At 47.6% G+C, this 27,922-nt stretch overlaps 1 protein-coding gene across 1 annotated transcript; it reads left to right on the top strand.

Moving 5' to 3' along the window:
• Positions 1–57: 57 nt before the first annotated feature.
• On the top strand, positions 58–27,096 carry LOC144113965 (uncharacterized). Its single transcript, XM_077647381.1, has 2 exons — positions 58–203; positions 26,314–27,096. Exons 1-2 carry the CDS (start codon positions 183–185, stop codon positions 26,929–26,931), a joined length of 639 nt encoding a protein of 212 aa, XP_077503507.1. The 5' UTR covers positions 58–182; the 3' UTR covers positions 26,932–27,096.
• The last annotated feature ends 826 nt before the right edge of the window (positions 27,097–27,922 follow it).

Here is a 27,922-nt window from a genome sequence, read left to right as displayed (position 1 = left end):
CGCCTCGCGTATCCGCGAGCGCTGGCGCTCTTTGGCGTGATAAGTTCACTGATCCAAGGAGAACCGCCTGGGTGTTGGCCGCGTATAAATGCCACGAACTCGCCCCGCGAGCGGCGGCGGCCGACAGAACGCGCGCCGAGGCCCGGTCGCGAGGGAACTGGTCTCGCCTGGACATCGCCACCATGCGAGCCGGCCGCCTGCTGGTGAGTCCGGTTTCGGGGACGCACTGTTGACACTTGCCGTTCGGAAGTGAAACGAGAAGGCGGAAACGGCACGAAGAAAGAAAGAAACCGACTGGTGCACGTGCGCGTCTGTAGGTGGTGGTGGTGCCATAACCGTGAAGCTCGTAAGCGCTGTGCGACAGCGGTGTCGATGAATTCCCGAACGCGATCCGTTGCTACCGGCGCAGAAAACAAGGTCTACCGCAGGTCACGTTCCGGAACCAACGGTTGATGTCGCAGGTGTATTTGCGGCGTGTGCGCGTGCATGGAAAAGGACGCATGAAGTCTATCGCGGTGTTCCTCGGGAGTGGCCTGCCCGCAATTGATGTTCGCAATCCATTTTCGCGCTTATGGTTGACATGAACGCCCGTGTGTGCCCGTGTGTGGCACAGCCGGTATCATCGCCAGCCTACGCGTGGGATCCGCATGACCTGTTTAGCGTTATTGTATGTAACCGCAATTTCGTACATAGATGCTGTGACTTCGAAGTAGGTGCGCGCGCTTACTTGACGACGACAAACGTGAGGACAAAACAGACGAGACAGGGGCGCAGTTTTTTCCTCTCTTTGTCTTCGTGAAGCGCGCGTGCATGCACCAGTTTCACAGATATGACCCAACTAACCTTCCAAAAAGTGTTCAACACTATGACTTTCTCGTAGTGACCAGTATGTGCAAATACTTTTTCTGCCATTTCTTAGTGGCTACGCGATGTTCTATGTTTTTATATGTCATCTGATGTCTTATCTCCGTTATTCCCCCTTGTTTATTATTAAGGTTATTTGTTTTGCTTTTTTGCATGGTACATGTGCTCGACATAATGACATTTACGATTTGAGTCGCGTGAAGTCATCAGTACGCATACGAACAGGAGCGAATTTGTGGGTAACTCTTGGAACGGGTGGATCAGGGTTCGTATTTGCGAAATGCATTTCTTATTTTTTGTCGAAAAAAAAAGGCGTCCTGATATGGTTTTCCTAGAAACTTCTCGCTGAAGATGCGAGGGGGAGGTGGTCGCTACCTACTCCCTAAATCCGTCCATGTTTACAGATTCACAAATTCGCTACCGCTTGCCTTGCCTTCAGTTACAAATACAATATGGCATCTGCGTATTTGTGCCCAGCATGATACAAAATAGCGCACGTTCGCACGCAGATTCACCCTAAGTAATCACGTTTTTTTTTTAACCAAGTGTCTAAACGAAAACAACTGTAAATATACTGAAAGTATGCTTAATTCCTTCTTAGGAAGCAATCGTGACTGCATGCAAAAAAGCGTTGCATTTCATAATGCTCCGACCTGCACTGCGGGACCATATTTCTCCTTGGCAGTGAAAAGCTGTCACGACGCAACTGAGGTGAATTGTTGACCTCGTACCGAGATGGATCGGTGCATACTGGCGGCTACCGGTTTCATTCACGGGAAGTGGGGGGCGAGCGCTTCACCGAGCGTGGCAAGTTACCACTTGACTGTCACCTCAATGCCTTGAAGGACTTCCTTTCTGTTGTTGATAATGCTTCATTTGTAGCAGGTACGTTGGTTTTCTTGGAAACTCTGTGCAAGTTCACGAAAATAATTCGGGCATACGAATTGTTATTGGCGTTACAACGCGAAGGTTCGCGCCCACATTGACTGAATTTAGTCTTTTTCAAGCGAAGTGTGACACGAGGGATATCCGTTGGAAGATTTGGCTGAAAACAAATTCTGTCTGCCGTGTTCTTCAATCAGTTCAGCGGCTGCATTGTAACTCCTTTCCGAGGTTGACGCTGCTGGCATGCGGGTATCGTGTTGCGTGATTTGGGTAGAGAAACAAAGTGTGTTTATGCGATAGTTATGGCAAAATTGCAATTCCATCGGTGTTATGGAAAGAGGGGATACTTTTTACTAGCCTGGTTGACCGTGCAACAGGAAGGGCCCAGATAACACTGACTGTCGTGAGGACGTATCCAAAACCAAAGGATTGCAGGCGCACAAGAAAGAGACGCAAACTGGCAGAAAACACTCAACAAACGGCGTTTTTTGGGTGTTTTCTGTCAGTCTACGTCTCTTTCTTGTGCTCCGGAAATCATTTGGTCTATGTAACCAACTAGCCGGCCAGCTTGTCCTGAGCGTATCCAAAACGTTAACAAGTTCTTATTGTCCTCGTCCCAAGTCCCAAGTTGCATCCCGAGTCTGTCTTTGCATAATATCCGTTAAAGATCCTCGACGCACGCCTTGAGGATAGGTGACGAAGATTAGTTAGAGGCGTTTTTTTTTCGCATTTATATCCAAACCATTGAGAGAGAGAGAACTTTTATTTAGATGATCAATTCGCATGAGCCGGGTGGTCGGGGCCCCTAGTCCAGGGCTCCGCTAGCGGCAGCTGACTTGCGCACTAGCTGGATGATACAGGTTTGCTGGTTCAGGCTGTCGCTGGTCAGGGCCTCCTCCCACTGCTCATGTGTCGGGTGTGGCACCATCGAGCTAACGCGTTCCGGGTGCCTTTCTTTTGGTAGTGAGCGCTAAAATCTGGATATAATGAAGAATGAAATGCGGTATTAATGTGTCGCACCAATCGTTCTGCGCTTTGTAGCAGAAAAGGTGACCGAATTTTAGCTGAAAACACAGTTTCCATTACCGGCGCAGCTTACTGAGCTTTGCATGCCTCCGTGCTAGAGGGTGATCATTTGGAACTCATTATCTCTTCATCCCTATGGTCCTCGTATATTCGCTACCTTGCAGATTTCCTATTTACTTTGAGACAGCTGGTCATCAGGATTGTCATGAAACGGTATACGATCACAGCAGAAACCAGAACAAGAACCACGCTAAGTAGGCCTTTATTAGTTATAATGCAAATACGAAGAAGCAAAAGCATGGGCGCATTCAAAGCGCGCAGTAAGCGAATTACATAAGACTGGCGGCGTGCGAATATTAGTGCCTAAGCACTGTACGATGGGTGCCAACCCCGAGCATAATCGTCCGTTCTCTGTCCCCCCCTTGTCTGTTCGCAGCTGGCCAGGAGCGAGCGCTCCGTCCCGCGGCACTGCCCGCTCATTGTCGTCTTCTGCGTAGCAGAAGATCCGTGCTTTCGCACTGATTCGAACGTAGCAAATATTATCTGAAGTGTTTATTGTTTTCTAATGCAAACTGAATACCAATAGTTAGCTTCATTTACCGAATAATTAATTTATTTATTTATATAGTAGGTATGCCTACATCGTCAGTAAGGCATTAATGTAGAAAGATTTACACTCTAGACACGAGTGCGCCTATATAGGAGTAAAAAAGTGAGTAATATGTCGTCTACCGCACACCCTTTTCATAAAAGGGAGCGCGCTAGGGGACAGCTTACTCCCTTTTTACCCCTTTTTCTGTTTAGGGTGATAGGTACAAGGGGTCACATAATGCTAGAGTTCACCTTAAATCACATGAATACATCAATTAATGCAGCAACGAGTAAACACTAAAAGCAACACTGCAGAAACAAAAAAAAATTGAGTATGCTAGCTTGAAGAACAATAAAAATGGAAAACAGCGCATTCAGTAGTACAGGGTCACCAATAAATGAATCAACATCTTCAAAAGTAAAAAAAAAAACTCAATGGAGAAGATTTTCAGTAGTATATTTAAAATCAGGCGAAGCCACCACATCATCAGAAAGCTAATTGCAGTCGTTAATAATAATGAAGCGCAGATTCATTTGTTCACAATAACGCTCATATTTCCACATGACGGAGCATTAAACGTTGCTGAAGAATGGACCAGTAAACCTTCACGCTTAAAGCACGATTTGGATCAGCGAAATCGCGAGTCAAAACTGGTGAAACAAAGTTCTGCATGAACAGTTTCAAAAAATGGAGTTAGAAGACTGCACATGAAACTGACTACATTTTCCTCAGCACACGACATTCATAAGTTGACGTGCGAGGGAAACAGTAGCGGTGCCTTTGACAGAGACCCTCTCTCCGCTTCCATTCCCTCTCGCGTGTCGCCGCACATGAGCTGCACAAGCACACGCGCGAATGTGGAATTCCGCGCGGGAGGTGGTAGCAACAGCTTCTGTCGTATGTTCCGTGAAATCACGGTGTTCGATAACGTTGTCAGGTTGCACAGGCGCCATGGTAGCGGCCATTTTGTAGTCCTGTTTTCTTTTTTCACGACAGCTCTGTAAGCTGCAAACTCGGCGGCCTGATGCCCGGCTTCTCAGAAAGAGTATTCCGAATACTTTCTTCTCGTTCTGGGGCCGTGCGTCTCGTCTCACTTATTCACTTCGCTAGCTGCTCAGCTTAATGGTCCTTGTCCTTCACGGCTGGAGTAGAAGTGCTACAAAGTCAGATGCGCGTCGCTGTGTGCACATGCGGCAAATCGAATAATCGCTACTATACATGGCCGACAGGACGGTGCACGGAGCTCCCATGTAATTGGGTCGCTGTCGGGGAAGCGATGAGGCTTGGAAAGCATTGCTCGTGCTCAACAACGGAAAAGAAAAAAAAAATAGGCGCACTTCCGGGCATTCGATTTGTCTTAATGTTCGTACCCGCCGCGGTGGCTCAGTGGCTAGGGCGCTCGGCTACTGAGCCGGAGTACCTCGGCTCGAACCGGACCGCGGTGGCTGCGTTTTTGTGGAGGCAGAACGCTAAGGCGCCCGAGCACTGTGCCATGTCAGTGCATGTTAAAGATCCTCAGGTGGTCTAAATTATTCCGGAGCCCTCCACTACGGCACCTCTATCTTCCTTTCTTCTCTCACTCCTACCTTCCTCCCCTAACGGCGTGGTTCGGGTGTCCAACGACATGTGAGACAACTACTGCGCCATTTCCTTTCATCAAAAACCAATTTTCATTTCCATTTTTTTTTGTCCCGCCGCGGTGGCTCAGTGGTTAGGGCGCTCGACTACTGATCCGGAGTTCCCGGGTTCGAACCCGACCGCGGCGGCTGCGTTTTTATGGAGCAAAAACGCTGAGGCGCCCGTGTGCTGTGCGATGTCAGTGCACGTTAAAGATCCCCAGGTGGTCGAAATTATTCCGGAGCCCTCCACTACGGACCTATTTGTTCCTCTCTTCTTTCACTCCCTCCTTTATCCCTTCCCTTACGGCGTGGTTCAGGTGTCCAACGATATATGAGACAGATACTGCGCCATTTCCTTTCCACCAAAAAACCAATTATTATTATTATTTCCATTTTTCTGAGTGTTTGTGTCGTTTCGTATATCCAAAGTACATAGACTGAGCTTTAGATTCGAATAAGCATCTAAATGCGCAATATTTGCTTACGGAAAAGAAGTACAAGCGCTTTTCGAAGGCGGGACAGAGAACGGGACGGACACCTGCGCTTTGTTTCGTATTAGAAATGTTCGAACCAGGCTCGTAGACATGATTTTTTTTTCGGGGGGGGGGGGGGGGGAGGGAGGGTCTAAGGTAAAATTTTGAAATGGGTGGTGGTTGCATGCTTAACAAGAGAGCTTCCAACAGAACTGAGCAAAGGAGCAGAGCTGGATTCGGGGAGTCTAGATCCCCCTTGGGTCCCTCCTTGAATACATGCCTGGTTCGAGCATTCGCACGCCACTATACGTAATAAGCATTTGCCTAAAAATGCTTTAAATTCATATATATTCCGAATAAAATTATATAATGTGTACCACGCATCAGCATGCTCACCTGATCTTGACGATATTCTTAATATGTGATTACGGCAGGCAAGTGAATTCTCACTGGGCAGGCTGAGGTCGGTTTTCAAGGACCTGTGGATATCGCAGTGTAGTAGAACTCCTTAGTAGTGCGGCAATAAAGGGCTGAACACGTCTGGCCATATCAGCCCCTTAAAATCTCCTGAGGGCATCTTTATTGCACCAGGAATGGAAATGTTGTCTTGAGAGCAAATTTTGAAGATGTGTGAGAAGGGAAACAGCTAAATGAATTGTACGTAGCACCAGGACTCTGGTAGCATCAACCCCTTTTTTGCATCCCTTATTATTTAGCTACGATGTGTTTTTATCGTCACCTCTATTTAATGCATACAGCGCTTGTCCTGTGTTCTCCTTTCTCTAGTCCGTCGTCTTTTGCGCTGTTTTATTATAAATCCATACCAACTAGCCCAACTCAACGTTTTGCTGGATACAACTTGCGTATGCAACTCACCTACCGAGCCCATCCCTCCTGGGCTCTTTCATGACGGTATCTCACTGCATAAAGCCAGCCCCCCCCCCCCCCCCCCCCCACACACACACACACGCGCGCGCGCGCGCGCACGCACACTAAAAAGAAGTTTGTATTACCTCCTCAATGTGTGACGAGCTGTTTGAGACGCAGTGAGCGATGTAACATACGCTACATACAAGACCGTAGAATCCTGTTCCCACCAGATAAAAGCGCGCGCAACAAATTATGTGACTGACTCCAGCGCTACATACCGCGTGTATCGAACTGATGGACTTCTATCATCAGTGCTTGCGAAAACAGCATCTGTGAGCCTGACATATTCCGCGTGGTATCGCTCAAACTGCAGCCGTACTGCAACGATCGGCGCTTACCCGTTTTATGGCTTCTACTTATCCCGGAGCTTTATGTCAACAATTGCTGCATTCCGTAATTCGGTCGGGAGCGCTCGATAACGCACTGACCTCAATGCGCACAGCAGCAGAGCAGTTCCCAACGTTTAGTGTCGTTATGCGGCAACGGCCCCTCTTGTCTATACACACAACCGAGGCAGTTAGTTCAGTGAATCGCGCTGACTGCTTGACTTATCGCGATTAGAGGAGCGCTTGAAGCGATTTCCCGGTGTTTCCGAGGTCGGGCGTGCGAATCGATGTCTCGCCCGCCCACAGTGGCTGGCGGGCAGGCAGGCAGGGATGCAAGAAACGCCCTTCCGTACTGCGACGGCGGTGCGCGTTCAGGAAAAGGCGGAGAAGCCCCGTCCAGTCCGCGTGGGCATATGCATTTCTTTCCAAAGACAATGTACAGGCTGGGCTGCATCGTTCGACTGTCGTTACCATGCACTAGCACAGCGCATTACCACGTGCCATTATTCTTACCTCTGACACCATGCACCTGAGCCAGTGCGACTACTTTTCGGATCGCTGTTTTTTGCATGGAAATAAAGGTCGTATGTCGGGATAATGAACAAAATGGGGCTCATAGATTGTCGAATAGTTATTAGCGTCTCAACAAGAATACATAAAAAAAACTAGTAATACGTGTTGGTTCTATTGATTAGGTGAAAATATATAGCACGGCGCTGGCTAACGGGGCTCTTTTACTCTAACGCGGCCAGAAACACTCTGAAGACAAAGCTAAAAATTCAGCGCCTCAGTGTAGTGCTCCAAAGTGGCTCACACACATGTGGATGGAGGAGTGGGTGGATTTTAATAGCATCCCCTTTGAAACCGGGTGGCATCAGGCTCACTTCTTCTTTCTTAGTTTTTAAACTTTTTTTATTAGTAACTTTACACTTTCGGACTTGGGAATTATTATCATCATCAGCCTAACTACGTCCACTGCAGGACAAATGCCTCTTCCCTAACCCTTCAATTAGCCATGTCCTGTGCCAGCTGCGGCCGCTTTATCCCCGCAAACTTCCCAGCCGCATCCGGCCACGTGACTGTCGGCTCCCCCTGGAGCGGTTGCCTTCTCTTCGAATGCATTCTGTCCTCATCATCGGTTTTCTTGCCTGCGCATTACAAGTCCCGGTTATGCCCTTTTCTTTTTTATTTCAGCTAGGATATCGTTAACTCCAGTTCGTTCCCTGACCCACTCTACTCTCTTCCTATTTCTTAACATTATGCCTATAATTTTTCTTATCATAGCTTGCTGCGCCTGTCCTCAACTTCGTTTCAAGATTTTTCGTCACCCTCCAAGTTTCCATCCCTAGGCGAGTACTAGTGACATACAACTGGTGTATACTTTCTCCTGGGTGGATACTTCAACCTTCTTTAACTTATATTTTTTAATAATTTTCGTTCTGCTGCGAGTTCATCTACTTTCTCTCTTCAGTCTCTTCCTGCTTTTCGTCGCTAGTTTTCCAACGTTTTTGCTGACGTCTACCACAAATACATTCGCGTTGCCTTCATTATCCCTGAACCCAAAGGCCTCACAAACACTGATCATGACTGCATCGTCATCTGGATAGACAGTGAAACATAAGTTTATTAAGCATCAAATTAACAGTAGGGAACTACCTCATGAGTAATCGCAAGAGGTGGTCCTTCTGATTTTAATTTCTATTTTTCTATATTCGTCCAAAGTGGCCTATTTTGTTATCGAATTTATTCAGTGCACATATTATGCGTCTTTGACCCCATGTACAGGCTGTTTCAGCGATAATTTTTAATATTACACTTTTTGAGACAGAGATAGGTTACGCAGCTTTGCAATGCCATTGTTGGCGGACATCAGAATACAGGTGAACCACGTTGACTAGTAAGCTGGTTAAGTCATTTCTAACAGTATCTTTTACTATTACAGTTAGGTGTCTGGTTGCAGTCACAGTTGCGTAGCTGGCCGTTAGTAATCAGAATTTAGAATTTCGAAAACTCGATTACCCTCGGCGATACCTCGAAACAAATTTTTGCCGTCACGTGCCCTTTTCGAAAAGAGCGTGTCTTTAGCGTGCGCGAAACGACGTCATCACTGCACGTCACCCCGCGGTGAACGTGTCAGGTGACCTTCTCTCTTCAGTATGGTCTGTAGCAGTCATCATCATCATCATCATCATCATCATCATCAGCCCTACTACACCCACTGCAGGGCAAAGGCCTCTCCCATGTCTCTCCAATTAACCCTATCCTTTGCCAGCTGCATCCACCCTTTGCCTGCAAACTTCTTAATCTCATCCGCCCATCTAACCTTCTGCCGCCCCCTGCTACGCTTACTTTCTCTTGGAACCCACTCCGTTACCCTTAAAGACCAGCGGTTATCTTGCCTTCGCATTACATGCCCTGCCCAAGCCCATTTCTTTCTCTTGATTTCGACTAGGATGTCATTAACCCGTGTTTGTTCCCTCACCCACTCTGCCCGCTTCCGATCTCTTAACGTTACACCTATCATTTTTCTTTCCATGGCTCGCTGCGTTGTCCTTAACTTAAGCTGAATTCTTTTCGTTAGCCTCCACGTTTCTGCCCCGTAGGTGAGTACCGGTAAGATTATGCTGTTGTACACTTTCCTCTTGAGGGAAATTGGTAAACTGCCACTCATGATCTGCGAGAATTTGCCATATGCGCTCCACCCCATTCTTATCCTTCTAGTTATCTCCCTCTCATGATCCGGATCAGCTGTCACTACCTGTCCTAAGTAGACGTATTCCGGCACCATTTCTAGGCTCTCGCTGCCAATTGTGAACTGTTGTTCCCTTGCTAGGCTGTTGAACATTACCTTGGTTTTCTGCATGTTAATTTTTAGACCCATCGATCTGCTCTGCCTGTCTAACTCGTTGATCATGATTTGCAGTTCACCTCCTGAGTGACTCAGCAAGGCAATGTCATCAGCAAATCTCAGATTATTTAGGTATTCTCCATTTATTCTTATTCCCAACTGTTCCCAATTCAGGCCTCGAAATACCTCCTGCAAACATGCGGTGAACAGCATTGGCGAGATAGTGTCTCCTTGCCTGACGCCCTTCCTTATTGGAATTTTATTGCTGACTTTATGGAGGACTATAGTAGCTGTGCAGTTGCTATATATATCTTCCAGTATTTTGACATAAGGCTCTTCTACCCCCTGATTACGCAATGCCTGTATGACTGCTGAGGTTTCCACTGAGTCGAATGCTTTCTCGTAATCAATGAAAGCTATATATAGAGGTTGGTTATATTCTGCGCATTTCTCTATCACCTGATTGATAGTGTGAATATGATCTATTGTGGAATATCCTTTACGAAAGCCTGCCTGATCATTTGGTTGATTAAAGTCTAACGTTGCCCTGACTCTATTAGCGATTACCTTAGTAAATACTTTGTAGGCAACGGATAGTAAGCTGATCGGCCTGTAATTTTTCAAGTCCTTGGCGTCTCCCTTCTTATGAATTAAGATAATGTTTGCATTCTTCCAAGCTTCTGGTACAGTCGAGGTCATAAGGCATTGCGTATGCAGGGTGGCTAGTTTCTCTAGCACGATGTCCCCACCATCCTTCAACAGATCTGCTGTTACCTGATCCTCCCCAGCTGCTTTTCCTCTTTTCATTGCTTCTAAGGCTTTCTTTACTTCATCTTTCGTTACTGGCGGGATGACGCATTGCTGTGCACTGCTGTCTTTCTCATTAGCGTTCTGATTACATTGGCTACTGTACAGGTCTGTGTAGAACTCTTCGGCTACGTTAACTATCTTATCCATATTGCTAATGACATTGCCCTGCTTGTCTCTTAATGCATACATCTGGTTTTTACCTATGCCTAGTTTCCTCTTCACTGTTTTTAGGCTACCTCCGTTCTTTATAGCATGCTCGATTCTCTCCATATTAAACTGTAGCAGTACAGTGCCTAGAAGTGCATTCCAGGCACTATAGCAGTAACGAGCAGCGGCGATCACCTCAGCGCGGGTGGGACAGAGAAGGTCACGTGGCACGAGCGCCATGGAGTGACGCGTAGCTGTGGGCGTTGTTTCGTGCGCCCCAAGGAAGTCCACTTTTCGATAAGGGCGCGTGGCGGTCGAAATTTGTAGAGACAAAGCGGTGGGGGTAATCGCATTTTTGAAATTCGAAGAAGTGATATGAGTGATGGCTGGCTACAAATCTCCGCTTGCGACCAAGAGCCTAAATATATGAAGGTATATATGTAAAAAAATTATCTACACTTTTAATTCTACAAATCATTTGCAAAAGGTGAGGTGTACAACACGCACGTGATTTTCATCATATTCTCCTCCCTTTTGAATGCACTTGGTCCATCAGGCCACAAGCTTGCGTATCCCTTACGAGAGGAAGATTTTCGGTTAGTCATGAAGCCACTTTGGCACCGCTTTCCGGCAGCATGGTCTCTGCAACGCGCCGTGTGCGACGCACGCGTGCGCAGACCGCCGTCTTACTGCTGTCTGCGCAGACATACGTTGAGCTGGTACGCCTGTGGTCACGCGTGCGCGTTTTGATTTAGATCGCGTCGTTTGCCCTCCAGCTATTTCCATGTTAACATGTCCGTTTCGTCCATCTTTCTCAGCCGCTGTTCATATATACCCCGCGCGCCCCGCACTTCAAACGGTGTTCAGACCTTATTGCCCTGCGCATACCAATTTGCGGCTTTGCCGTAAGCACCTAGTGCTAATCTTGCTACAGCTTCCTGTATGACTTCAAGCCCCGATTGCGCTCCTAACCTTATGTACAACACCACCATATTCCCGAACGTAACACTTGCCACCGTTGCCTTTCCACGCGGATGACCTATCGTGCCTTTATGGTGCTGTATGTGCTTCCCTACTGCTGCATTTATCCCGTCTTTTCTCTTAATAGCCTGCCGTGTTTTTTCACGTACAGCCTGCTCAGCTTCCAGTAACATCGCGTGACCTTTGATTGCGCGGCATTTAAGCGCCTTGCGACGGCGATAAACGGGGAAAATAATCGACGATGTTCTCGTAAAGGCGCGCTCACATTAGCAAGAAAACGCACAACGCAGAACGTTTTCCGCGCGCCGCTTCCCGCACAAGCCGGTTTTTCTCCCGCGGACAGCCTGCTGTGCCGTCCCGCAGAGCGACGGGTCCGGTAGCTATTTTTCCCGTGCCGCTGACGAGAACAGCCAATGGGCGCCGACCGTGAACCGTGACGTCGGTCCCAATTCAGTGACCCCGTCGGCGGAGGCGGAGGCTGCGCGCGGCCCGCCGTCCGGCCGGCCGGCCGGCCGGGCACTCGGCGGCTGCTTTGCCAGCATGGACATGCGACTTGAGACGGTGCAGAAGCGACGGTGCAGAAGCAGCGAACAAACAAGTATAAGTACTTAATAGGGTGGAACTTTGGGCTTGTTGGTGCATCACTTTTGAAAAAGACAGCTCATCAAGACAGGGCGCCCGTCTCGGCTCCGGGAGGTGGATGGTTCGAAGCCCACCGCCGGGCACCCACCGGTAAAAATGGGTACAAGCGTCCCCCGGCCTGGCGCCCGGCTTTCTTTGATGATGTGCGAGCTTCTTGCACAGATTGTATGTCTGGGAGTAGGTTGGGCATTTCATTATAGCCCCTCGATGATCAGGTCGCTACAGTAAAGGAATGGCGAAGGAATAGTGTTATCCACACACACACACACACACACACACACACACACACACACACACACACACACACACACACACACACACACACACACACACACACACACACACACACACACACACACACACACACACACACACACACACACACACACACACACACACACACACACACACACACACACACACACACACACACACACACACACACACACACACACACACACACACACACACACACACACACACACACACACACACACACACACACACACACACACACACACACACACACACACACACACACACACACACACACACACACACACACACACACACACACACACACACACACACACACACACACACACACACACACACACACACACACACACACACACACACACACACACGCGCGCGCGCGCGCGCGCGCAGTGAAAGGGACAGTGACAAAGGGCGCCTAGGGCACCTAGGGCTCTTCTACGCAGGGCAAAATAAGGTGTCTTCACATTTTCCACATGCTTTGACAGGTCCTATAATTGTCAGTTTCGTGAAGAGTTGAAAGCTCTTACCGCTAAAGAAGAGCAGGTGCAGTAAAAAAAAAAAACCGGCGGTAGGAGAAACGTCAAGTTGTCAAACTCCAGAGCGATAATAAAGGAAGTGCTGCCTCAGTGCCTTTATTACTAAAAATTTAACAAAAACAGCTTCAAAATGATTGAAAAGAGCTGATGGTGCCTTCGGGCAGCATATAGACTCACTTAAAAGCTTCGTTCGACGCCCACGGTAGTGAGGAAATGCTGTAAAAATCCAGGCGCGAAAGGCTTCCTTCAGCTGTCGCTTGTCACGTGTGGGCCCACATATACAGTGCACCAAAAAAGAACAAAAAATATTTGTCTAGAGATCATGCTGGCGCTCTTGCTTGTGTACTCAAAGTGACGTGTGGCCGAATAAAGTAGGTCTTCTGGCAAATTTTGTTCTCATACGTGCTGCATGCAAGGCATAGTTTGTAACAACACACTTTAATAGGGTACTTTTCTTATGTCGAAAAAGAACACGAGGGGGTGTCCTGACCAGCCTGTCAAAACTTTACAAGCGTCAAAGGCGTTTCACTAAACTCGCTAAAACAGTGAACGTGCCTGCGAGAAGCTAGCGACCATACGACGGGCAGCAGCTTTCCTGTTCACATAGGACCCGAACTGGGGCAGAAAGCCGATTCAGCGTTATTCGCGTTCACGCGTATATATATATATATATATATATATATATATATATATATATATATATATATATATATATATATATATATATATATATATATATATATATATATATATATATATATATATATATATATATATATATATATATATAGTATTTTCTTCCGGGATGCGCTTCAAACCATTTTATCATGAAATTTATTTTTCACTCATAGCTTCTTGGAGAAAATTTATCCCCCCCCCCCCCCCCCCCGTGAAACTGTGGGAGGGAATGGTTTTCTTTTCTGTCCTTATTTTTCGCGTGTTTTCTTCTGTGAACTTATATAGGCAAGGCGATTTTCTTTATTTTCTACTCCATATAACTACTGTTCACTGTCTCTGCCCACTGGTCGCTGTACGCGAGTGTGATACGAGGGAGTTAATTTTGTGAAATGTATTAAAACAATAATCTAAATATATCGGGGGCAGTGAAAATGCTATAAGAGTTGCAGAGCATCGCTCAGAGACACAGACGCAGACAAGCGGTTGTCTTTGTCTCTCAGCCATTTTATCTTCTGTGTGGCACTTTTCTGTCTGCTTAAGGTATACTATATACACATCGTTAAGAAGCAAGTGAGACCAGCGAGAATCTGCTCGTCCTTAATTACTGCTTTAACGTGCTGCGTCAGTGTTACCCGCTAATATCTGAAGTTTTCGTCGTCAACAGCATTAATGTCCGCACACTCTGCTGAAGGCTCGTCTGTGCTAAAGTGTTGCCGAGCCTGTGCTTCACTGAGAGAATTCCCCCATCTTTTCGCCGCCGCCTCCGAACCACGACGCGGTAGATCGATCACGACCGAATTATTTTCGAGCGTGGTCGTGCAGCGCTGGGCGTACACAACCGCTCATTATCCGTGAAGCCACGAAGAGCCGGCCGGCAGCACCGATGAGGGCTGTGCAAACTTGCACTTGCGATCGTGAGCAATGCGGGAGGGAACACCTTATTAGCATTCAAGCACTCGATATACAGAGACCTAATCTGCATTCATGCGCTATAAACTTGTCCGTCTTTATTAGATGACTGCCGAAGGCCCACAGCAACTATGTGTGCCATCTTTCCTTTACCCATGGCTGGAATTCAAAAGGCGACTTTAGGCTGGATACTTATTGAGGCGTCGTGTCTCATATCGCGGAACGTAAAGGGGACTGCGCGCGTTTTGGGGTTGCATGGGAGATATTGAGTTGAGTTGAGTGGTTGTAAACTACCGGTGGGATTAGCCTTGCAGTTGCTGCCGGCAATTGCTCCACCGTAGTGACACTTAAATAGAAATCACAGAAACACTGTCCGCAAAAACCCAAATAGACACTCCTGAGGTCACCATGTGGAGGCCAAATCCGTGACCTGCAGGCAGGTAAAGTAGAAGAAGGCGAGAAGCATCCCTTCTACTCGACTGGCTCCCGCGCGGGGAAAACAATGTTCTGAAGAGAACTGTGAGGAACTCCTGCCTTCTTGAGGGATCCGAATAACACAGCCCGTTCCGCGTTGTACAAAGTACAGCACAAGAGGTAATGTTCTATGTCACCACACACACCACACGTTGAACACAATGGTGACAACGCTAGGCCAGTCTTATACATCCACGCCGGCGTACGAGCAGATATATTGAGCAGATATTGAGAGAACGTATCGATATTTCGCCACGTTTGCTCTTTCTGGATGCGGGTTATTTTCAGTCTCAAGAAACTTACTCGACAGGCAAACTGCCGCCAGCATCACTATTTTTTGGCGAGTTTTAGCTTGATAGAAGAAACTCGTCACTGAATAACCTGCAGTGTGTGCTTTAAGGGGGAATTATAAATGGGCAATGGTGTCGTGTCCCTTGTTTCGTTGCCCGCGCGGCTGCTCTAAAACAAGGTTTGGCTTTTCCCCAGTTTTTGCAGCCGATGATACTTGCGAGGGGCCTCTCAGCTTCACAGGCAGGACACACATGCCTGAGTATGTCACCACGCTGCGAGTGTAGCCATGAAAGACGAAACAAGTGGCCGTATTTTGTGACAATTCCTTTTCCGATTGTTTCTTTTGTGCGTTAAACGTTGGAAGCTGCCGGTTGTGACATCAGGGTAGATATGTAACGAGCAATATCTTTCGCCGGCTGTGGCATCAAATGCTGCGCTGATCAATGCCACAGGGCCAATGGGCTGATTAATGCCATGGTAGAAAATCTTTACCAACTATGGCCCCAAATACCCCAAATACCCAAATCTTTACCAAATACGGCTGGGTGCGATGTACAGATGTGAGCACACTAGTCAAGAGCGCTCGATCGGTGCTCCGCGAGGAAAGGGAAGCGAAATCTTTGGGCAGGCACTGAGTTTCACAGATAATGGTCGCACTCTGGCCCAGCCAGATAGCCATACCAACCATGCAGGCACAACTATCACCTTGCCCCTATCAAAGAACCCGCCTTAATATTTCATTTAATTTGCTCCGCAACGCACCACTCGAGCGCTTTAGACAAGCGTGCTTGGTATAACGGGAATTAGGTTAATTAACAAAAACATCAGAGGGCCTTTTCGCCACTTGCGAAAAGGCCCATTTGCTCGCGCAACCATATATACGTAGGGTGTTTCAGCTAACTTGTGCAAAGATTAAAAAAAAAAAGAAGCGACAAAGCCCTCTACGAAGGTTCCTCATGCGCAGTGTTGTAGACAGTTGTCTTTATCAGCTAAGCATATTTTTAAACGCTCATTTGCTAACTGATAAATATAAACTCGCTAACTCTCTATCTTCAATTTTAGCGCAAATTTAGTTTTCATGTAAAAGTCTAGTATGTTGAACAGTGCTTATTTTAGTTGTTTTCTTCAAAGTAACTTTGGCGAGGTTCCTTTTCTTCACCTTAAAATAAAGCCCGCAAGATTTAAAAATAGTCACATGACTATGCTCTCGCGTTTCGCGGTATACTAGCACCCTAAAACGCGCCTCGATTGATGGAACTTGGTTGCGCAAAGGTGCGGCGAATAAGCAGGCAACCGGTCACAGCATGGTGCATGCTGCTGCGTTGAGCGCGGGCACTTCGCCTCGTTATAGTATTGTGACGCTGCAGAAGGTGCGCAACCGCAGCAGCCGTTTTAAGGCATAGCACAAATATCTTTTTACGGTCCAACGTTGTCGCGCCTATTCCGTGGCGTCATGATTCTGGGAAAATGAATGTAGCGCTCATCACAGGGCCAGCGCAGTGGCCGATGGCGTGTTCATTCACTGCGGCTTTGCGTAATTGGGTTCTTTCCATAGGGGGCGCGTTTGAGGGGGTTATATCGTTCCCCTAATCGCTATCAGCGTCGTCAAGGCGATTGCGGACGCAATCAGGAGAGGCAACAAACGCATGATTGATTATTTGCGGTTTGTGTATTGTACGTAGTACCTTTGATTGAGTGTGTAGACTATCTGAATTTACTTCTTAGTTTATTGCGCTGGTTCTTATTTTAGGCTGTGCACTCAAGTAACTAGGTTTCTTCACTGTCAACGGGTATACTATTTGTTGCAAGTTCGCTCCAGATACGTTGTCAGCCGCGCCACTAATTTACTAAGAATTCTCCAAAATTCCCTATGTTGATCTCAAGCATCTCTGTCCGAGGAATATCCAACCACCGGCTTGGCAGCATCTTCCCACTCCGAAACAGGCGTCCTGCGGTCGGCGAGATCACTTCAAAGGTCGGCCGTAAGCCTCAGGCCAGCCATTGCTCCCGCCGTGTGTATACGTCAGCCCGCGCATCGAGATGGGAGAGCGCTGGGCCATGCTTTCAAGGCCGTCTGAATTTCGTGCCAAGTGCAAATGACTGGCTGTCGGTGAACGGCCCTTCGTTGGGCGCTATTGGTCGGCAACTGACCCGCTTAGCACGAGGAGCGCGGCGCGGAAAAGTCGGTGCAACGGCTACGCACCATAGCCTTCCGCGATAAAATTGCGAAAGACGAACATGTGCTACATGCGAAGTGCAACTGCTTGTTGACCGCTGGGGGCAAGAGAATCCGGCACGGTCCGTTGCGTTGATCGCGAACATTGCCACTAGTTTTTGAAGAAACGACAGCTAAATGCATAATTACCCACCACGTCATTGAAAGAAAAAAGTCTGCACATACAGATGTATAGTCTGTAGCAATTAAAACAATGCGAAATGGATAGTGTTTATGCGTTTGTTTGTTTTTCGGAACTTGGGCATTGAATTCGCCGCCAGCGGGGCGATTTTTAAAGACGAGACTCCTGTGTATTCGCCAGCAGGAAGTCTCCTGACTGAAAAAAAAAAAAATGGTTGCGTAGGTAAAATGCTAGGGCGCCCGTGTGCTGTGCGATGTCAGTGCACGTTAAAGATACCCAGGTGGTCGAAATTATTCCGGAGCCCTCCACTATGACACCTCTCTCTTCCTTTCTTCTTTCACTCCCTCCTTTATCCCTTCCCTTACGGCTCGATTCAGGTGTCCGACGATATATGAGACAGATACTGCGCCATTTCCTTTCCTCTGAAACTAATTATTATTATTATTATTATTATTATTATTATTATTATTATTATTATTATTATTATTATTATTATTATTATTATTATTATTATTATTATTATTATTATTATTAACGATCTCCGCTGCATGTGCATACACGCGGTGGTGGCCGCCACCGCATACGTTGGGTGTTCTGAGCAAGAATCATCACCCTGTGGTCAAAATATGTCGTAATAAGTTTAGCAGGGACTTATCGAAGAGTGGATACCGAATGGCATTCATTAATAATCACGTACTGTCCCGTACTGTTCCCCTATATTTTACTGTTCAGTGTGTCGACGTGTCTTTACGCATTCTTGTCTGTTTATGGATATCCCTATGTAATAATTTCAAAAACTCGCGCGTAGCAGCCTTCGCGCTCTCCCCGCTTCGTGCAGCCTCTCTGCAAGCATCACGGGAATGGATGTTGCGCGCGAAATTTCTGATAGCATTCTTTGGTGAAGGCGAACTGGTCGTAGGAGGTTTTCAACACGCGGGGTAATGACTATAAGTTCAAGAACCCTGCATCTGAATGTACTGAACTACGCCTTAAGCCCTCCTTTCCTCCGCGCCAAGCATACTTAATGGATATATACAGGGTGTCCCAGCTAACTTTCGCCAAGGTTTAAAAATATGCCGCGGCATTCTAAGACGACGCGACCGAATGCATGTTTCTGGCTATTCTATGGATCAACTCGCACTATTTTTTTTATTGTTCCTAATTGCGTAATTAGTCGAGATTAATAACCAACTTCGCAAGCAAAGAAGCTAGGCGAAAAAGTCCAATGAGAAAGTTGTAGAGCAGTCCACGAAAAGTCCAATTGAACAGTTTCTAACTTTCCATATATTACGTATCGGCTTTTTTTTTTTCGCACTCTGCAAATGCCCGCGAAATACAAAAAGATACCACGTGACATGCCCGCTTGCGCGCCGCGAATGCAGTGCTCCCAAACGGTCCGCGTAGGAACGAACACATCGTTTAGCCCGGTGTGCTGCTGCTTAAAATGGTGACAGGGCTGCGACGCAGGTGCTGGCTGTGCGATTTACGCGAGCGCAAGCGATAAGGACTGTGTCTGCTGGTCGCTATCATCAAGCGCCGCAAGGGAAGCATACTGCTGACGTAAATCACACAACCAGCTGCTGCATAGTTGCCCTGCCACTTTTTAAGCAGCAGCACACCGGGTTGAATGTTCTGTTCGTTCCTACACGGACCGTTTGAGAGCACTGCAGTCGCGGCGCGCAAGCGGGCATGTCACGTGGTATTTTTAAAAATCTGGCGGGCGTCTGCAATGAGCGAAAAAGAGCCGATACGTATAGATGGAAAGTTACAAACTGTTCAATTGGACGTTTCGCGGACCATTCTGCAACTTTCTCAGTGGACTTTTTCGCCTATCTTCATTGCTTGCGAAGTTGGCGTATTATTCTCAATTAATTATGCAATTAAGCACAATACAAAAAATAGTGTGAGTTGCTCCATACAATAGCCAGCAACGTGCATTTGGTCGCGTCGTCTTAGAGTGCCGCGGCATATTTTTAAACCCCGGCTAAAGTTAGCTTGCACATCCTCTATAAACACTTCTAATTAGCTATTTAGCGGGCTATAGGTATAATGGTGCCAACGAAGCTTATCTGTCACCAGTGAAGCCAGCAGTGTATGATTCATTAAAACACTTATGAAAACCGACGCCATTGCGTTGAGACCGTATTGAAAACCAGAACCTTTCTACTTCCTCTCCAGTCAGGCAGTGACTGTGCTGCTGTCGTGTGATGCGCGGAGTTTGTTCTTGTGTTGCGAGCACCGACGAGAAAGAATTTACCAAATTAAGGAGTGATTGCAGCAAGGGGCGGCTAGAGAGTTATGTAAAGCACCAGCATGGGCCGGGGTTTATTTATTTATTACAGATGCCTCGAGGGCCCTTGGATGAGGGCTTTACATGAGGGGATGGGGAAGCGTTGACGCTTTCTGAATCCGAAATAGATAATTTTTTCTAACTTTTGGTGTTTTTTTCGAGCGTATTTTACGTCTTGTTGACCTGAAGGTATGCGTGTGTCGTCAATACAGTGCCGTCAGGTGGTCAAGAAATAGAGTTCAACAAAATAAGGAACAAAATTTTCGGCGCTGTTGAATGTATGCGTGATGTACTATACCACCGCCGTTGATATATAAAGTCAGTCGCACAAGAAGAGCGTAGTGAAATCGGTGATTAACGATAAAAATCAAAATGCGCGCCATAGGGCGCAAAATAGGCGTGCGAAATGCGAAACACTGATAGTGGCGTTCATTACACCGCCAGTGCGTTCAAATAGCCAGGCAATTTGGCTGACAATCAAATGGCCGTGTCAGTAGATATATGCAGAGCACGAGCCAAGCAGGCCCTTGGTGATTAAGATGCAGCGTACGAGTCATTTTCGTGTATCTGATTGCGCTGACTGTGTTGTGAGAATTCACAACGTGTTTCATGCGACATCTTGATTCAGAGGCCAACGCCACTATGATGCTATAGAGTCTCCCCTTCGTTTACATTCCATTGCTGCCGACATACGTAGGAAGACGTGTACCAACGACTTTGTTTATCTGAAAGAGATTCACGAAGATAACTACAAATCTCCGCGTCTGACGACTAAGACGCTGTCGAAAAACAAGTCGCACCCATCTCGCTCGTTTGTCATTGCAGTTGGTTGCGCACGGCTGCGATCTACACGCTAACGGATCTTCCTTACTGAGACGCAAGGACAGCGTTGTCAATTATTGCCCAAGATTGGTCTCACTGTCAACAAGCCAGGAGAGATTCTGAGAACTGCCCGTATTTTTTAGAGCCGGAAATCTTTTATAATCAGCCGATAACCGCTCACAGGCCATTGACAACCAGGGTGACGATATCTGCGGCGAATATTGCGACCGCACCGTGCGCTGACCAGCTACGATATGGCCAACTAGGCGATGGCAGCAGGGCCAGGCAGCGACGGACCGGTCTGACATACGAAGTCCTACGAAAAGCTTCCTGAATCAGAGCCTCGCTCCGAATTATTAGAAAGCAGTGGACGGAAAAAGTATCACTCATTTTCTGCCTGAAAGCTCGTCAGTTTACATGCTGTTTCAGCCCTTAAGCCCGACCGCAGCATATGGAAACAAACGTAATAACGCGAGAGCGTTAAGGGCTCCGTGTAGCAGAAAAGCCGGCGTCGGCGCTGGCGTCGTTGTTATAACGCGAAAACCTCCAGGGAATCAAACAAATTAAGAAGTCAGATAACTTACTTCTAGAGCATTGGAATTCCCCGCAAACGTCCTAGAATGTTGTTCAGATATGCAAAGTAAACAAAATAACTGCAGTGAAAAGTAAATTTAAGCGAAGTAGGTGGGAATCGAACCCAGGACCTTCGATTTGCGAAACGGGCACAATACTTAACGGCTCGCTGATAGGCTCGTCACAAAGGCTTTTTTGACTCAAGCCCAATAAAGGTGGCCGTAGCGGACGCATTGTGGTCTTTGACACACTTAAGTGTCTTAGAGACACGTACTGATGCGTGCATGAGTAATTACGACTACGCTAATTAGTGATTAGGTAATTGAGTAGGCGATGCGAACGAAACACGATAACGCTATCGCGTTTTTCTTTTAAAGGCGGTGCTTAAGCGTTCCCCAAGTTTATGTTTCTCTTTCTTGAGCTGAGATCGAAAAAGAAAACAGTCCGCATTAAAACAGAAAAAAATCACTTTCACCATGCTGCAGCATTTGAGCTCCTGCTAATGCCTGTATTGTGCGTGCGCTCTCACACGAATTAGTACGCGCACAGACGCGCGTACCCAGTGATAGCCCGTCGTTTTTCGCTCACCGCATCACTAAAATCAAAGAGCTGGCCAGTTAGTCGTTAGTGTGACGAGCTGTCAGCGTACTGACATGCTTCAGTGACATGGCTGTCCCCATCCTGTCGTGGTTGATATGGGAGAACGTGACTAATTGAACAGCGCCGGCTGTCCGCACTGCGAGCGCCTGACGCGTGCCGTAAAAAACGTGGTCAAGGTCAAGCGTAGAACTTGCGGTGCCTCAGCGCGACCCACAATTTGAGGGAGACAGGCCGCACGCAGGCACGCTCGCTTGCACGTAAGCTACGCCCCGTCATCAGTCTTTAAAAGCTGTCTAAAGCTACCAGACAAAGCGGCTTCTTGTTTCTCTGTGTGTGTGATGTGTTGTGAAGCTTGTTAGGCTGGGGCTTATTTTTGAGTCTTTTTAGGGCACACCCTAACTACTGATTGTGCGTGTGTGCTCGCGTGTGTTTTTCGAGGCTTCAGACTTTGAGACCGGTCGCTTTGCTTCGCCCGTGATTTTAAGCTAATGACAGTTAATTATCAGATCGCGGACACGGAGGCCACAGGAAAGGGGGAAAAGGGAGGTATTTCATAAAAGGTCAGTCGTCACCAGCTTGTTTATGTCTGTGAAGTGATGAAATCGTCCTTCTGGCAAAAATGGCGGCTGGGATATTCCGTATACCGTGTGTTGAGTTACGTCGCGATGGTTGACGTGTAGGCCAGAAGAGCAACTGACCAGTCTTGAAAGACGCGACACCATGTGTTTCGACACGTCGACACCGTGAGACGTCCGGCTACTTATAGCTCGCTCCCTTGACTGACGAGACATGACTTGAGACTCACAGGATCGACGCATTGGTGGAAAGACGACGCGACACTAAACGTGAAGCCGTTAGTTATTTTAAATACAAAAGGCGCCACGTTGAAGGGCTTCCCCCTCCGACGAGCAAGCTCGGCATCTCACTGCTGAGCTGAGGTGATTAAATGGTTCCCGTTTCGGTGGCTTATTGTACCATGTTCAGTAACATGAGCCCACTTTCATTTCACCTTTCCTTTCCTTTCGACGCCTTCCATTTTCCTTTCTTTTGTTTTTACTTGAAGTGCATGGACCTTTCGTGATTAGCGCAGGAAACACCTTGTTATCGCCTTTTTAATTCCTCGCCACAAGATTTCCGCCGTAACATGCGTTTTATAGTTTGAAAAAAAAAAAGGAGGACCCGCCGCGGTGGCTCAGTGGTTAGAGCGCTCGGCTACTGATCCGGAGTTCCCGGGTTCGAATCCGACCGGGGCGGCTGCGTTTTTATGGAAGCAAAACGCTAAGGCGCCCGTGACGGTGCTGTGCGATGTTAGTGCACGTTAAAGATCCCCAGGTGGTCAAAATTATTCCAGAGGCCTCCACGACGGCACCTCTTTCTTCCTTTCTTCTTTCACTCCCTCCCTTACTCGTTCCCTTACGGCGCGGTTCAAGTGCCCAAAGATATATGAGACAGATACTGTGCCATTTCCTTTCCCCCAAAACCAATTACTATTATTATTACAAAAAAGGCGCATTTGTAGATAGTCAATACTTCTGTTACTTTAGTCCGTTAATAGTTCTGTTAACCACGGCATTGCTCGCTGGGCAATGGTCGTGCCTGGCCTAAATCGCATCTACATCAATGATGTTGATGGAGAAGATAGCCAGATGCACTATAAAATTTTAGTGCAGATGGCCTCATAGGCAGCAGGTTCGGTTACCCGCGTTATGCAGTATCGTTTGGAAGAAGACGAAGACGCAGTCAGCGAAGAAGATGGCTTCCGCAAGGGACAAGAGCTTACTTTAGTAGTGCGCTTTCTTCGCCATAGCATTGTCAGTAGTTGTGTGCATCAGAAGTCAGCTAGAACTTGTTTGAGCGGCCTCGTTAATTAATACTAAATAGCTTACTTTCTAGCTATTACTGTCAGACTCCTCATTTATTGAGAGGATTGTAGCCCACAGTAAACAACACCCATGTCAGTTTTTATATTTTCGAAAGCGCCTTTCTCGTCGCCGCTGCAGCGCAAGGCATTTCGGGGTCGCACACAGGCGAAAACGAAATCGCGCGACCAGAACGAGCGCTAGCCGCGCACACAAGCGTGCGACACACATCGCCGCACCAGTCACGTGGTATGTCCGCTCGCCGCTCCCAGCCGGGCGCTGTGAAAAGAGCACGTGACACCTGCACCGCTGTGCGGGCGCACTAAGGAGGAATCTGAACTCGTCTTTTTACTGCGGGAACTCTTATCTACACGTGCCGGGCATTCTTAGAAACTTCGAATTATTGTCCTGTGCGGCCCTTCGCCCTAATTAAATCGGATTAAACGCCCCGCTCCCGTCTTTTTTTTTAACTCAGCGCGGTAGGTAGGCGGAATCAACCAACGCGTGGAGTGCCTTTCAGCCAGTCCAATGGCGGCTTCGCTTTCGCTTTTATTTTGTTTTTTTTAGGTTTTTTGAATAAACAGTTTCAGTCGCAGACAATATAGCCGCAAATAAAGCCCATGGAAATAAAGATACACGCGGACTCTTTGATTTACGTATCACTCCGCCGATGGCAGAGCGGCAAGCCGCGAGGTGACTGGCTGACTCGTTGGTTGACTGCTCCTACCTACCGCGTTGAGTTAAAAAAAAAATGCGGGAGCCGGGACGTTTAATCCGATTTAATTAGGGAAATCGGCCGCACAGGACAATCATTCCAAGTTTCTAAGAATGCCCGGAACGTGTAGATCCACTGGGACGTTTCACCAAGAAGGCCTCTGTTTTTCCGAGCACATCTCTGAAATATTCCCGCAACCAGCGGTGTCCAAAATTTCCTTCCAATGGGTAGTCCCCAAAGGTTATGTCATGATTTCTCGACTCTGGTTTGATGGAATGCGTTCTTTTTTTTATGAGATGGGGTCATCGTATCGCTTATTTATCTTTTATTTCACTCTCCGCAAACAACTGTACCGCTAGCCTTTTGGCGTTAAGGCGGCGGAAACTTGCCGTTTTGGCAATGCTTGCACAATTGCGGTGGCCCTCCAGGTTGCGCTAGAAGAACAAGTTTGATATCAGTGGGAAGAGCAAAGTATTTTTTTTTTCAGCGGTGTGCGTTGCTAAAACCAACGTATACAACAAAATACCTGGTTTTCTTCCTTTACGAAATCACATTTTCTTGGTTACGGTGAACCTTGGAGAACGAAAGCTAAAAGACTACCCAGCGCAGCTCAGAAACATTTTTTAGACTTAACGAAGTGGACATGATCTACAAATGTACCCTTTATTATAGTTTTTGTCAACTAGACCAGAAGCAATAGGGCCTCTAATATGGATTTTTTTTCTTTTTTTTGTCTGTTTTAGAGCAGTGTTCAAGTAACTAGGCACTGGAGAAAAAGCCGCTCCCGAGATTCGATCCCGATATATATATATATATATATATATATATATATATATATATATATATATATATATATATATATATATATATATATATATATATATATATATATATATATATAGGCAGACAAGACGAACAAAAGGCCGTTTTATGCACTCCGTATTTTGCCTACTAAACTCTTACCGACAACTATTCGTAGTAACAACGCACATACCATTGAAACGTAAATAAAATACAATGTCCTTTCCAATTAGTTAGAACTTGTTTTTCTATAGCGCTAGCGGGAGAGGCGCAGCGATCACGCAAACATTGACAAAAATGGCCAGAGGCCACCGCCAGCGCGGTGCCCGCGCCCTATAAACGCGTGCAATGGGCGGGGATGCAAACAGGCAGCCAATGCATGTGTGCACCATTTATTGTGCAATTAGCACTGGTACTTGAAATACAACCAAAAATAGCTACGCAGGTCTGCCCACTTCAGCCCAAATGCTGGAGGCTCGCTCTAATTTTATGCATCTGAAAAATGGAACAATGAAAACCTAAAGCAGGCTTCAGATTAAAACACCATTATAAGGTCTGTGAATCACATATAAAGTAATAAGCGCAATAGCGTCTGGAAAGCAACACCGGAAGCAATGCATTTCTTGGGCGTTCTTCGAAAAAGTTGGATATTTCCTGGTGTTCACACAGAAAAGTTCTCGCTAAAGGGGGAGACGGCCACCGCTTAAATCCGCCAGTTTTTCAGACCGTTCAGAACAGCGCCAGATGGATCTTTTATTGAGCTGACTTCTGTTTTAAACAATATCTGTACGAGAGGCGACGGCAAATTCCTGTTGCAGTTTAATGAACCGGCAGTTGAGACAATTTGACAGAGATACGAAGGAATGCGCGCGCGCTGAACGAATTAGGTGCTGACAGACTTGTGAACGTCTGCCTTCCTGATCGCGCACATCTCGAGCGTTCAGGCAGTGATCAGGTGAAACGGGGGTCTTGTGTTACCTACGCAGCTTCCCGCCGCTGCGTGGCTCGCAGCTCTGCACACCGTGGCGTTGGCGACCAGCCGGTACGTACCCGACGCGCCAGGTGGGGTCCGGACGGCGGGTGCGGCCGTGAGGAACGTGGGCAGCAGCAGCTACACTGCCACGGGCGTCCTGCACCTGGCGGAGAGCAGTCCTCCGGAGGTCGTGGGCACGAGCCGACGCCGCGCAGCCCCGCGGGGAGGCGCCCTGGAGAGAACCGGCGCAGGCGACTTCGGTGTCAGCTACATCGGCAGTCCTCCGGGCTCTGAGGAGACCGCCGACTGGACGGACCTGGTGGTTACGAAGCTGCGAATGCAGGCCAAGCCGAGCCTCGGATTCGAACCGCGACCCACGAGGCACCGCAGGCCGCCGGCTGCTCCTGCAAGGAGGAGGCCCCTCCACGTGCCTCGGTTCGCCACAGCTGCGGGCGGCGGCTCTGTCGGCCGCTCGGCGAGAGCCAAGTCGCCGCGGTTCACGTACTTGAAGACCGTCTCGTACACAACCTTCCCGTACTACGGGTTCGGCTACGGGCCTTACGGCTTTGGTTACAGTTGGAAGCCCTACAGACCGTGGGGGATGATGTACGGTGCGATGGGGGGATTCTGATGGGTCCAGTCACCCGCTACGCTCTTCACCTCGAGCCTGAGCCCGCGCACTGCTCTGGCAGGCCCACTCGGCCCAACGAGACGTGTGCTACGATGCCGGTGGTCGCCATCACTTGCCGGCTTACGCTAGAGGCGCCCCCTGTATGAATAAACTACTCGAGGTGGACCTAATTTGTCTGATAGCTACGCAATCGGAGGCGATCGGCCTGCAATAATCATACCCGTTCGTTACGGAAGCAGGTTACAGGGGCGTTAGTGTTTACCTCAAAGGCCTCGAGAAACAACTTTTTGTTTTTCTGTCTCTGTTGTGGAGAGCCATTTAATTCTCCCCGTTACCTGCATAGTTATGGAGGGTAGAAGCAGCCAAACACTGCTTGCAATACAAACAAAATGTAATGTTTTATTTCACAGTTTTCCTCGGCATTTCTGATGTATTTCGATAAGAAAATGCGCCTCGTGCACGAAACGATGCTGTCACTCTTCTAATGCTTTATCTCAAGTTACATACATGATCACAAATCATCTGTATTCGGCAAGTTATCGAGTGGTACATTACTCATGTCGGGTATGTCAAGTTTCGACCATGCTTCCACGTGGGTTTCACGGAAAGGTCAAAATGCAACTGCGGATGTTCTGCGTCGCGGGACCATATTCCGCCTAAATTTAAATTCTTCGACGATGTGAGCTGAGCGTTTAAACGCAAGTAACCGGCGCAGCTCAGTTAAAGACGCCTCGCAGGTTCTAACGACGCGGCCGCATTCGTTTTTCGCGGCGGTTCCCTTCACTTTGCGGCCGTGCATTTGTACTCGAGAAGTGGTGGCGAATAACGGCTGATATGAGCCTGAATACTAATGTACGCCAACATGCTCACTATTCGCTCGCTTGCGACGAGAAATTGTGACCTCGTTTACGAATGCATCGGGCTGCATATGCTTTCGGAGACTGGCGGTTTGCCCGTTCGTTTTTACTAGGACAAATAGCAGCCGTGTCAG

Source organism: Amblyomma americanum, chromosome 1, assembly GCF_052857255.1.
Source record: "Amblyomma americanum isolate KBUSLIRL-KWMA chromosome 1, ASM5285725v1, whole genome shotgun sequence".
Classification (NCBI taxonomy): Eukaryota; Metazoa; Arthropoda; class Arachnida; order Ixodida; family Ixodidae; genus Amblyomma; species Amblyomma americanum.
This window is presented reverse-complemented; position numbering and strand designations above follow the sequence as displayed.

Coding starts and splice junctions, on each gene's coding strand:
- LOC144113965 (XM_077647381.1), top strand. CDS start 183: ATGCGAGCCGGCCGCCTGCTG. Junction 204..26,313: donor TGCGAGCCGGCCGCCTGCTG/GTGAGTCCGGTT, acceptor TTACCTACGCAG/CTTCCCGCCGCTGCGTGGCT.